General features: G+C 37.0%; 1 protein-coding gene across 2 annotated transcripts in view; it reads left to right on the top strand.

Moving 5' to 3' along the window:
- Positions 1-13416, top strand: part of mbnl3 (muscleblind-like splicing regulator 3) — a 66549-nt gene extending 53133 nt beyond the window's left edge. The window contains exons 7-9 of one of the 2 annotated variants that reach the window (XM_051127018.1): positions 386-493; positions 1306-1400; positions 5577-13416. In XM_051127018.1, the coding sequence (XP_050982975.1) occupies positions 386-493; positions 1306-1400; positions 5577-5594 (221 nt within the window). In that variant the 3' untranslated portion in view covers positions 5595-13416. The remainder of the gene's footprint in view (positions 1-385; positions 494-1305; positions 1401-5576) is intronic. The other variant, XM_051127019.1, reaches the window with a different exon arrangement.
- Positions 13417-14110: the final 694 nt, after the last annotated feature.

Genomic DNA, 14110 nt, shown 5'->3' with positions numbered 1-14110 from the left:
TGCTCATAGTTGAAGAAACATCTTACAAGACAAATTTGCTGGTCAGTCCTGAAAATGACAAGGACAGCTTAACATTAACCTCACATAGTCATTTTCCTCATTAGGCCTCAAACTAGAGGCCCAACCCAGTCCTGTCTGTCACTGCCGTTTACACCCATCCCGTCTGCTTCCACTGCTTCTTATCATTTGCTCATTATTTCGGCTTGTCGTATGCATTGGTGCATGCCATGTGTGCGTGTGATTCGGTGTGCGGCTGACGGCACAGCGCGGGCACAAACAAGCAAGGCCAAAGCCTGCAGAGTGACTCATTAAGACTGGTTCCTTTTTCTTTGTGCCCTTTCCTCCTCATCCTCTCCTCTCCCTCACCCCCTTAAATCTATTATAGGCCTTTTCAAACCCCCAGGCCCAATGACAGAGGGCCGCTGGGAGAGGCGGGACTGGACCAGCTGCAGGCCCCCCCAAGGCCGTTACCTGTCAGGGCCTGGACATACTGGTGAGGGTAGAGTCTAGGTCCCCTCCCCTCACAAACACACACACACACTCACCATTCACCTGTTTAGAGAGGTAGAAAAAATTAAGTTGCACATACACTTCCATGCCCGTAGCTGGCCAAGTTAAATTAGTCAATTTAGCCGGGTAACAATCCGGTTGAAACACTAGATCTGTGCTGAACCAGTGTGCCAGTGTGTGCCTGTGCGCATGTGTGTATTTTTAATTTTTATGATATTATTTGACATCTGTGATGCATTTGCTGTGTACATATCATGCTGTGTTAATTTGCAGTTCTCCTTATAATATGACCTTTATCTCTTTAGCTGTTTAATTCGTATTTACGTTTTTTAATGTCATTTATTATCAGTTGTAACTCTGAACCGAAGATGTAAAGTGTCATATTATTTCAAGGCAGTTTATGAATGGGAATGTACTGCATATTTACATTCCCCTTCTTTTCCCCTACTGTATTTTTATCCATTTTTTGGGCCCCCATCAAAATATGACAGTCAGACGTTCCCGTCTGTTGCAAACGTGTGTGATTTTGATGACGGCCATATTTGAATAGTTTTATCTAAATGTAATGGGGATCGGATAAAACTCTCTAAGCTAGAAGGTAATGAAACGAAATGTTTTTAAGTTCTGTTTGCATGTTTGTTCTCGAGTGAATACATCATCTTTGCAGTACATGAAGACGTATTTGCCATGACTCAGCCTATTCCTCTGGCATATTATGTCATGGTACTCATAACATTCCTCCTCCCCTCCACCTTCCCCCTTCCCTTGTTTCTTGTCTGACTCGCCTGAAAAAAGTTCCCATGATGCACGGTGCCACCACTTCCACTGTTTCGTCGGCTACGACCCCAGTCACCAATGTTCCTTTTGCTGAATCAGCCACCTCCAACCAGGTTTGCCCCTTCATTTTGGCCTCTCCTTTTTACAGCTGTAAGGCGTCCGACTCTGGTCCATAGACAGCAATGCTTTTGTGTTTATGTGTACATACTAAAAAACACTTTAAAATTTAAATGGAATGTTTGAAATTTTGAATTGAGTAAATAGAATTTTAATGCAATTGTTCTAAGATTCCAAATGAGTTCTTGAGTTCTCTATGGACCAGTGAGGAGCCTCTTTACCTCTTTAGCACAATGTCCCAGTTCCACCATGTGTCTGTGTCTGTGTGTTCACATCTCTGTCTGTCTGTTTCAGTGTCTTCGCTGTGTTAGAGAGCAAACGGCTACATTTAAAGGCATAGTTTGTCTGAAAATGACATTTCTGTCATTAATTACTCACCCTCATGTCTTTCCAAACCGCTGTTATTTTTTTTCTTGGAACATGACATTAGACATTAATAATGAATCATTAGCTGGTTCTTTCCATGCAACCACAGATTATAGTGACTACATTACATTGCACTTATGAGTGGTCTGTACAAGAAGTCTTCTGATGTTAAATAATAGCTTATACACTGCCAGTCAAAAGTTTTTGAACAGTAAGATTTTCAATGTTTTTTTAAAGAAGTCTCTTCTGCTCACAAAGCCTGCATTTATTTGATCCAAAGTACAGCAAAAACAGTAAAAATGTAGAAGTATTTTTACTATTTAAAATAACTGCTTTCTATTTGAATACATTTTAAAATGTAATTTATTCCTGTGATTTCAAAGCTAAATTTTTAACATCATTACTCCAGTCACATGATCCTTCAGAAATCATTCTAATATTCTGATCTGCTGCTCAAAAAAATATTTATTATTATTATAATTATGCTGAAAACAGCTGAGTAGAATTTTTTCAGGTTTCTTTGATGAATAGAACGTTAAGAAGAACAGCATTTGAAATAGAAATCTTTTGTAACATTATAAATGTCTTTATCATCACTTTTGATCAATTTAAAGCATCCTTGCTAAAGAAAAGTATTGATTTTCTGTAATTTTTTTTCCTAAATTATACTGAGTCCAAGCTTTAAAATGGTATAGTGTATAATGTTACAAAAGCTTTTTATTTCAGATAAATGATGACCTTTGGATCTTTCTATTCATCAAAGAATCCTGAAAAAAAATGTACTTAACTGTTTTAAATATTGATGATAATAATAATAATGTTTCTTGAACAGCAAATCAGCATATTAGAATGATTTCTGAAGGACCATGTGAAGACTGGAGTAATGATGCTGAAAATTTAGATTTGATCACAGGAATAAATTACATTTTAAAATATATTCAAATAGAAAACAGTTATTTTAAATAGTAAAAATATTTTACAATATTACTGCTTTTGCAGTATTTTGAATCAAACAAATGCAGGCTTGATGAGCAGAAAAGACTTCTTTAAAAAAACATTAAAAATCTAAATCTAAATTAAAAAAACCTTTGACTGGTAGTGTATGATAAGAATTCAGTTCTTTTCAGTAAACTTAAATAATAATAATTATTATTATTTATTTATTTATTTATTTTTTTTTAATTAGTACTTTTTAATAAATGAGTTAAATGATTGATTCATGAATTGGACTGATTTGATTCTCAAGTTTAGTTCAGCTGGATGGATTTAATTTAACATTTTGGTCTTAGTTTGTTTTTTTTTCCAGTCTTTTTTGAAGATCAACAGATGTAGTCACTATGACCTATTGTTGTATAAAATCAGGAGTGCAGTTATACTTCAAAAAATACTGCTTTTTGCACTCCACCTAAGAATGAAAACTCAGACCAACGTGAGGGTGAGTAAATGATGACAGAATGTTTATTTTTGAACAAACTATCCCTTTAAGTGCTAAAGCTCAAAAGTTGATTGTCTTCCCCCTTCACCATGTTTTAAGAATTTTGCACTGGAGCAAGTTGTTTCTGTGGCTCACACTAGAGTGAGATGGTATATGTGTCCTCTGCATTTTTCTGTGAATAGGATGTGGGTGTCTGTTTTTAGATGACAGTTCTCTGAATTTTTGTTTGTCCTTCCTTTCTTCATTGTGTGACATTTACCTTTAACGGAAACCGAGAGTTCCATTTTAAGTCTGTTTAGTTCATGTGTTCTGCAGAATCATAGGCAAGCCACAAGCTTGACCAGGCCAACTTTTTGTAAAAAGGACATGTACTTCTTAAAGAGCTACATTGTGGATTGTTTACAGGGTTCCTACGCAGTTTTTTGGAAAATTATGGAATATGATTTTAGTCATTTCCACGTCTGGATATGTATGAAAAAAAAGTAAACAGAATGAAAAACGTTTGTGTTGCCGGACTATTGACCCTTTCTGTTTTTCATTTAAGTGTAAAAGCATGTCAAACATAATCCTATTTTTTTAACTCAGCAGAATTATGAATATTTCTGTCCAGGTGTCACCGTTGCCCCTGTGTTTGGCGTATTTGTGAAGAGTGTCAAAGGTACAACATTGTAGCCTATGGGTGGGCGATAAACAGACAAAGACATGATTAACTGGAAGAAATTTGTCAGCCAGAGATTGTATCATCTCTGTCGCGGTTATACACTCACGCAACATTGCTGTGCTACATGGTCAAGAAAACTTTTTCATTAAAAATGCGTTTGCACACATTTTTAAGCATTGCAGTATGAAAACAAGTGATTTTAAACCATTAAAATGCAATCAGTTTTTATTCAGAGGATGCTTTAAACTCCTGCATGCTTGCAAATCCTTTTATTATAACCAACAAAATGCGGAAACAAGATTATTATTATTTATTTTTTTTTGCAAGAGAAAAAGTTTTAGCAATGCTTTTTAGGAGTAACAATTATATTTAAATGCAGGATTGAATCCAAAGTTGTAACAATTGTCACAGTGATAACCATAGCCAAAAAAAGAAAAAATAGAGAAATAAAAAATTGATCTTGAAGTCTATAAATGAAGACTAATAGTTTCAGTATTTCAGTATAGAGTTTTTTTCAGTATTTTACTTTATTTTATATTACTTTTTACTTGACATTTTTAAATCAATGTTTACTTAATTGAAAAATATTTTATGGCTACATGCTGTTTTAATGTATTATTTACTTAGTGTTAATCATTAATGCATTTAATTTATTTTATATTTTAATTTTAAATAAAATAGTAAAATGGTTTCAGTAGTTTTTAATTTATTTAATGTATTCCTATTTATTTAATTGATCTCTTTTTTTGTTTGGTTTTTATTTTATTATATATATATTTTTTCTATTATTTTTATTATGTTTTGCTTATTTATTATGCTTGTGAAGCACTTTGAGTTGCATTTTATGTATGAAAAGTGCTATACAAATAAATGGTTATTATTATTATTATTGTTATTATTTTTGGTGTTGTACTAAGAACCAGGCAATTTTACTGGTATTGGTACCAACTACAGACATTTTGGTGACACTAGTTTATAATATTGCGAGAGTATCGAATCAGGAATTAAAATTTTAAAGGGATAGTTCATCCAAAAATGAAAATTCTGTCATTAATTACTCACCCTCAGCTCGTTCCAAACCCGTAAGAGCTTCGTTCATTTTCAAAACAAGCTATTTTTGATGAAATCCGGATAGAATTACACAAGGGTGAGTAATTAATGACAGAATTTTATTTTTGGGTGAACTATCCCTTTAATGGTTCCTTTGATGGTTTTCACTATGAAATCTGTTCTGAAAAACGTAGAGAAGTCTGGAAAAGTGTGCGATTTTGAAATGGAAAATGCGTAGGAACCCTGTGTTTAGCATTATGTTAGCTGCCGAAATATTCAGCGTGGTTTTCAGCTCTAGTTTAGCATGTAATGGTAATTCTGGAGTACAGGTGTAGACCAATAACACTGCGCAGACCTGAGATGTCAGCACTCATTTCCTGCTTCGCTTGCTTTTTTGCCGAAATCCGTCTTGGAAAATTACGATTGTGGAATTGCAGGTCTGCGCCCACTGTCTTGAGATAACTGATGCGTTATATGATCACATGGCGCAATATTTATTCATCCTCTTGTAATTTTTTTTCTCATTTTCGAAATGAACTGCGGTTTTGATGTACGAGTAGATGAGATAAAATTTGACTATATTCTGTTTGCATATTGCTTGTTTGACCGTAAGAGGTTCACCTCCTTATCTGTGGGCTGTTTGTACCTGTCTTCCAGTAGACGCCGCCGAGGTACTGAGCGCCGACCCCATCGACCTCCAGTGCGTTCCAATGGAGGCCCATTTCTGTCCCGTTCCCAAACTCCTGGTGGCTGCACCAATGACGCTGAATCCAGTAAGCCTCTCCCGCAATCCCACAACCTAATCAGGCCCATCGCTCACGCAACATGTGCCCAAACAACAGAAAAATGAATGCAACAAAACGTGTGCCTAATCAGTACGTCCTTAACGGGCAATACATTCATCCTCACATCAGAGATTTCCCACTTCATTTGACGTCAACAGAGGTTTGTTGATATTGAAACAGGCAATACTAAAGCTTGGACCTACAACTGTTTAAGGAAGCATGCCATCTCGATGCAAGGAGACGAGCGGATGAATGCTGAATCAGGAGATGGAGCGCTCTCGTAACTCACAGCCATACGAATACATGCAAACCAATTAGCTGAGAAGAATGAATTCTCTGGAGGTGAACATTAGCCAACGACTTTGATGTGCGGTAAGAGTCGATGCAGATCATCAGCAGACAGAATGTTTCTCCGTCGCAGAATGTGAAAACCACGAGTGTGTGAGAGCGACGCCTAATGCTAATGATATTTTACATAGTTGTGGTGGTGGTAATTTCTTTCACTTTTAATTATGATTAATGAACGTGGCACGTTTTATTTCATGTTTACATTTCAAAATGTCGAAAAAAAGGTTCTTTGAAAATGATCGATGCTTTTGTAAGATAATCTGATTCTAATGATTTAGGTTTTTCGTTCAGACGACGTTGTTCGTGCCTTTGAGTTACAAGTGTGTGGACGTCCTTTCCCCCTCCCCAGTTCTTCTGTACTCAACCGACTTACATTTTATCATAGACTAAGAAAGTATACCCGTGTAGCCTTTCAGAATCAATGTGTCGTTCCTCCGTCGACTTAGGGATGTGTGTTGTTGTGAGTTTTTCTTGAAAGAGTATTATTTATTTAACGACTGTCCAACAGGCTAAAACTGGTCTACTGAGATAAGTGTTACTATTCATGCCTGAAGTATCTCACTTCGCATTTCAAGCTCCACATCGAGACGGTCAAACGGAAGACTGGTTCACGTACTCATACCTCCATTTTAAAAATAGAGCTGCCTTAAGCAGTCTAAATATGTGCAGTGTGATGCACACTGAAATGTAAGGTCTGATTGCAGGCTTTCTGGATGTATAAGATGTCTCATTGAGAACATTTTAACTGGACTTTATTTTTATTCCAGCTGGACTTTGTTCATCAATATTTCTGCAAATATTGCTTAACTATCATCTGATGTCCTGGATATTCAAATGCTCTAAAAATAGTCTTGTTTATTTGCTTTTTAGAATATTAGCATATCTTTTTTTTTTTTCGATTATTGGGTGAAATTCATGAGAAAAGTCAAAAAAATTAAAAATAGAAACAAATCCACATCATATTTCACCCCAAAAGCATATTAGATTAGCTAAAACCAATTCTTTGGAAATTAGGCACTCTTATTGTCATTACCATAATGCAAAAAATCAGTTTTATCACTGTAATGCGCAATAAATAATTATATATGAATGTTTTTAAGGGCAGGTCATATGGTATTTTAAAGTGTCAACCTACAACAGTTTTTAACGCATCTAAGGTCTGAAAACATTTTAATTTTCTCAGAATATTCTAGAATCATTTTGCAATGATTTTAAAATGATTCGTTCAAAGCAGTTCTGCGCTTAAGGTTGGTAAACCCCTCCCTTCCATAACTCTACTCTACTCTGATTGGTCAGCTGGCTAGGTCTGTTGTGATTGGTCTTTCCGTATACAATGCAAGCGAATCGTCCCCAGTTTAGCTGCTAAACTGTAAACACTTCACAAACAATAACGGTGGATACATTAGACAAGTGCTAACATGACTAAATGATGAAACCAAACCAAAATATGTCTACATTCTTTATTATTAAACAAAGTAATTAGAACAAGGACAGTCTATTTTAATGGACACATTCGTAAGAAAATAGTAAGTTCACAGCGAATTATCAGAACTATTTCAGTAAGACGGTAATATTGTGGTGTGAAACCTAAAGCTCCACTAGGTGTACATCACATATTAGCACAAAAACATGATATTTTGAGCACTCGATTGAAAATTTACACATAATGTATTAATCATACTTACAGGTTGTGGTTCAGAGATGCTTGTTGGTCCAAATAAAGAAGGTACAGGCTTATCTTTCGTGGACAAGCGTTTAGCGAATCCTGCGTTGAATTCCCCAAGAGCAGTCCTCTGTAAAATGACTAGCACACAACAAAAGTTTTGAATTGTTTTGCTGTGGTATTATGGAAAAAATTAACGTTAACCACTGATTCTTCACATTATCATCTTTCGGCAATGAAAAAACAAACTTGCTTTCACAGCGCAGAACACCGCGTCATGATGTAAACACACTAACTAGCAGAAGTGTTTGTGGTCAGGTCAGAGTGTTCATATTTCGCGGGCAGGCGGGGATTATATAAACGTGTTACCTAATGACGTAGATCATGCTGAAGAATCGAAAATATGCCGACTCGTTAAGGCGGCTCAGAGTCGACTCTTTCTTTTGGGAGACGATATCTTTATCATGCACTTTTTTTATTAACAACTTTGCAGACTGTTTACATTGAACGATAGCTACGTTACAAACTGCAAAAAAGATATTTTACAAAAACCCATATGACCTGCTTTTTAACTATCATCTGATGTCCTGGATATTCAAATGCTCTAAAAATAGTCTTGTTTATTTTTTTTTTTTTTTAGAATATTAGCATATTGCCTTTTTTGAATAATGGGTGAATTTCATGAGAAGATTCAAAAAATGTTAAAAAGGAACAAAAAAATCCAGGTCGTATTTCATCCCAAAAGCAAATTAGATTTGCTGAAACAACAAATTTTTATGACAATTGAGCGTCACTGCTTCCGTGTCCAAACGCTCTATCAGATGCCACAAGAAAACAACAAACAGTGCTCACAATGTGATATATTACTACCAAAAAATGTATAATCCTACCCTTTAACTCCATACTGAAATCCCAGATAGCCAGACAATGAAAATATACAAACTAATAAATAAATATAAAAATGTAACTTAAAACGCTTAACTTAAATGTTTAATATGAATAAATAGTGCTTAGAAACAGCTGTTGAGATGGTATTCTCAAGTGAAATAAGTTGAGGCTTGGCTGTCATCACTTAAAAAGCGAATTGTCATTACCATAATGCAAAAATATAACTTTTATCACTGTAATGCGTAATAAGTAATTATATATAAATATTTTTAAAAATAATTTTTACATATACGTGGTTGCATTTCTTCTAATTCTGATGTTAAAGAAAAATAATACTAAAAACAGTTATATTACAAAAAATATTTCCTGTTATAAAGTAAAAATTAAGTGCTAGTGAAAATCAAAACATACGGATGCATTAGAGAAATGTGGTTTAACTGTCATGAAAATGGAAAAAAAGGCTTCCTTTTCTGTATGCATTTTCTTAATGCTTTTGGTGTGAAATGTGACATTTTCAAAAGATTCACCCTATTACCATGTCTATCTCTTGTAGACAAACCCCTTCCGATGGCTGGACTGTCTCTGCCAAAATCCATGCTCTGCCCCACCTGCTGTGTGACAGTCTGTTCGTCTCCACTTTTTTGTTCAGCCATGTTTGGTGCATCCTAAATACTATAAGATGAGTTTTCAGCGTCCTTTCGTTGCCAAAGCTATTCTTTAAATGCTTTTTTACTCATTTATAACAGATTGGCGCACATATGTTAAATCCCGATCGCAAGGAGATATGCAAAACCCTTCTAGAAGTCACACAGCGATACCTGATTTGAATATCCAGGATCATGAATACATCGATGTATTCAGCAGCATACGCGCCCCCCTGCGCAGACATGTCAAGTGCACTGCTTTTGTGCCAATGACTCTCAGACAGGTCACCCTGTGCCAATCACTGGAGAACTCACAAGACTGTACAATCATGCCAAGGTCATGAGCCAGATGGATTTGAATTGCAATATTGCAAATGTGCCCACCCAAGCAACAAATGTAAAGCAAGCTATTATCTCGCGCTTTGTTTTGAGACGTCTCAGTTATCGCTACCGTTCATTAGCCGAGCCCTACAGTTGGGAAACTGACAGCAGGGCGGTTTTCAGCAGCTGTTCTTATTACTGCATCAGTGGACGCCGTGCGCACCCGCTAATAGAGTTCCGGTCTCTGCCAACCGAAAGCTCTATTAGATTATCGCCGTAATACATTATTGATAGTTTATCCGTGGAGGAAACGTGAAAAGCGTGTCACAGAGGCCTGCAATCCATTAGGGTCAAACTGGAGTTTCTTTGCCCATTTTTCTTGTGTTTGTTTGTGCGAACAGGTTTAAATCACTGACTGTGTCCTTACTTTCAAAAGTCGGCAGACTCTAAAATGCAAGGGCGTAGATGAGCGTGTGACGAGCGAACGTCATCTGTTTGGACTGTGAGCTGAAAGCTGGCTCCCGTGTAGACATGTTACATTTAAAAGAAATCGATTATTATTTTCAGACTGGGTACTTAGAAAAGGCCCTCATCAGCCAAAGCTTCATTTACGAGCCCCTCGCGGGCCTTTACATGCATATGTGAATGTGACATTTAAGACCGAGAGAATGTCACGAGAGGTTTTGGATGCCTCACCATTTCTCTCGAACGAAACTACAACCTTTCTCAACATATCAAGGAAGTCAAAGCCTCCCAATGCCATCCACTGTTGATGTACAAAAGAAAAAAAAACGTGTGCGTTTTTCATCACTTATCTCGAAGACCCTTCTCTAAACTGTTGTCTCCTTTGGGACAGCGTATCCCCAAGAGAGAGCCATAAAGCTGATTTTATGACCTAAAAATGTCAACTTTTTTGCTGATCAGCACACGATCTAGGCCAAACGCAAGTGAAATATCGTACAACGCTGGTCTAAACCAAGACGAAATCAGAGCGAGATGATACTATACTGTGTTATAACTGTAATAGGATCTGTATTGTAAACATGTTCCATGTGTTTTAAGGTTGTTTTAAGAAATACTGGGGCAAATGCGTTTCGGAACGATCTCTACTGTTTATTGATGTGTTGGATTGTGTTTTGTAATTAAGTTCCATTGCCCAGCCAAGGTGTAGAAGCTCCTTTCTCTCTATCTTTCTCTATCTCTCTCTCTCTCTCTCTCTCTCATATAAAGAATTATGCCTTCTCCAACTGCAATCCAGCTGGAATCAACGAATACTTGATAAAGAAAAAACAATGTGCCTCATCGGGGGCTTTAGCATTTTAAGAACTCACTTTTTAAGAAGTGTGTATACCTGCATAAAGTAGTTAGCTAGAATAATCTATGTGTACGTATTACAAACGCATCATCGTCATCATCGTCATTCTAGTTTTTATCGGAACACCTTCGTAACGGTACCTGTTTTAACTATATCCTCACATGGTAGTTTGAGTTCGATCATTATAGCGTTACTCGGTTACTTACCTTACATCGTAAAGTCTGTCATCGCATGAAATTAAAGTAATCTGAATAATCAACATCATAGTTTGTGCAGTTAGTGGTTTAAGATTTAAAAAATACTCAATCTATATATCTATATATCAATATACACATTTGTATGTATTACAATGATAGATTCATTGTTATCTATGATAGTAAGTTCTTGTTGCTATGGCAACAAAACTACAACATGGCTACCTTTGTATATCTTAATTGTGAATTTTTTCACACTTCAAGTGAAATAATGTACAACGTTAACTTATTCAGAAAGGGAATGTGTTCTTAAGTTGTCTTGGAAAAAGAGATGATTGACTATTTTGTAAAATTAAATATAGATATAGATATATATATATATAAACGTATATATATACAGACTTGTGAGATACTTTATGTCCAAAGGCCCTTTGGAGACATCATACGTTATTTCTGTTTTGATGATTATTATTTTTCTATGGGGGTCGCTGATCACTTTTAGATAAGAACCAGATCTTCTGTAAACAGCATCTGAGCTTTTGAACTAATCTGATGGATCAATTCGGGGGAAAGAGACTTTCTAGTCTCGTATTTGGTTTTTATAAAATAACGCAGCCCTGTGATGTCAGTAACGGGACGGTATCAGCCATAGTGAGCCCCTGATTTGAGTCTCTGTCCCCCTCTGGCCCGCCCAGACTGCACCCCAGCTGTGCTGGGACCTGGTGACTCGCGTCACCCCATCGGTGTACGAATGTGTGTTATTCACCTTGTTTGCACTTATGTACATAACTGATTCAAAATATTCAGAATTTATTTTGAATATACATAGATGAATAAATATATATATGTAGAAGAGCAGAATCAAATCAAATGTCTGTATCGTTCGGAATACAGGTACAAACAGTTATCCTTTTAAAGGGTCGTCAAAGAGATAGATGCTGTTTCGCCGGGGTGTCGAGGAATTTGTCGTTTGTTCTGTTTGCTAATGCCCTCGTTCTCATCGTTAAGCATGATATTGCATTTTGCGGACAAATGATGTCAAAAAGGCTTTGTAGTTTCGCATAGCTTACAAAAGCGCGGCGACCTGAGCACTTTGCCCGCTCCGATCCCGAGGCGCGGTTGCGTCCTGAAACCAAAGACGGGGCCGACTTGTTTCTCTTTTACCTCTACATCAGTTTTGTGTGGGATGCGACGAAAAAAAGGGGGGCGTAATAACGCTCTGCCCCCTAGAGAGAGGGAGGAGCGGGAGGGCAGCGTACGGAGCGCCTCGGGATCAGACTGCGGCTGGAAGGCTTTGCTGCAGGTTCTACGAAATTTCATTTCAGTTTTGCGTTCGGTTTGGTTGTCGACGGACATTTTCCATTGTTTTGCACTCACCAAGACCAACAACAAATAACCCGAAAATCTCACAGGAAATCCTCAATCAGAATCGCTCCGAAATCCGACGTGAAATCGCCAGACAGAACCCTCTGTTGAAGAAAACTTGTACATTCTGTGCTCTACAGTTGCTTTGGAAGCCAATAATTTTGTTGCCATGGCACTTGCCCTAATAGTGAGGGAGAGACTGAGTCTTTTGTAGGTTCTCGCATATAGACGCACCTTTGGACCAATCGGTTATGGTCCTCAGCCTTTTGACTGTAAAGCTGAGGTAGCACTTAGGACTTAGCATAGACTGAGGGGTCCCGACTTGCATCCAGAAGCTGAATGCGAACACACGGGGTGCTCCTTTTACCACTGTGCTTGACAGAGAAAATCGACAAACACTCTTCTGCTGTCCATTATCCTGTGCCTAAACATTGGGTGTGATGTGAAAGGACTGCTCTGTAAAGAAAGCCATTGAGGTTAGACTTCCACCTAACTGTGCCCTACATTCGTCGCCGCCGCCGTCGTTGTCATTTCCGCGACCGGAACCCTAACGTCAATGGTTCGTGTTTTAAAGTCGCTGAGAGCGGAGCATCACATTAATGTTGTACAAAGCTGTATAGTTTCGAATGAAGTCGCTCATCGATGCAGAGGTTATGTCCCTTTAAAGGCGTTCGGCGGCCGACGCCGACGCCTGTGTAAATGCTATTGTGTGTGTGGAGCCGTTCAAAGAATGTCTACATTGTTTCAAAGCCATATGTAATAGATTCCTCTCTCTCCCACTGTAGGACAAGATAAAACTGAATGCTTTGACTCTTTATATGAAATGCTTCTCTTTCTATTTAGCTTATCGTGCTTGTATGTGCTTCAAGAACTGTGCTTCTTGTCAATCCCTTTGCGATATATAAATGTATGGAATATATACATACTTAAGACTTCTGTTCTTTTTGTTTGACATTTTAATAAAGCACTTAAAGGCAGGTTTGGACTGTGTTTGCTGTGTGTTTTTCTTGCTTGTATTCACAGGCTGCTCTAGAGACGTCAACAAAACAATTGGATTTAGGAATTAGAGTGTCTTATGTTAATTTTCTTAACTGTACAAAACTGTTCCAAACACTGGACGTGTTAACATAATGTCATTAGCTGTAACTTTTTCCTGGTGCCCAAGGTGAGTCCACTTACAGAGACCGCTCTAAAATGCCAAGGATATTAATATGTAGTCTGTTCATTGATTGCTCATTTTCTTTTCTTTGATCTGACTTTACACTACGGTCATGTTTTGAACATGTTCGACTTTTTGAACATGTTTTTTCATGTTTGATACATAATATACACTACCAGTCAAAAGTTTTTGGACAGTAAGATTTTTAATGTTTTTTTAAAGAAGTCTCTTTCTGAGTCAAGCCTGCATTTATTTCATCCAACATACAGCAGAAGCAGTAATATTGTGAAATATTTTTACTATTCAAAGTAACTGATTTCTATTTGAATATATTTTAAAATGAAATTTATTCCTGTGATCAAAGCTGAATTTTCAGCATCATTACTCCAGTTTTCAGTGTCACATGATCCTTCCGAAATTTTTATTTTATTTTTGTTATTATTATTATCAATATTTAAAACGGTTGAGTACATTTTCAGGATGCTTTGATGAATAGAAAGATCCAGAGATCA

This window comes from Labeo rohita, chromosome 14 (genome assembly GCF_022985175.1).
Source record: "Labeo rohita strain BAU-BD-2019 chromosome 14, IGBB_LRoh.1.0, whole genome shotgun sequence".
In the NCBI taxonomy this organism is placed as follows: Eukaryota; Metazoa; Chordata; class Actinopteri; order Cypriniformes; family Cyprinidae; genus Labeo; species Labeo rohita.
This window is presented reverse-complemented; position numbering and strand designations above follow the sequence as displayed.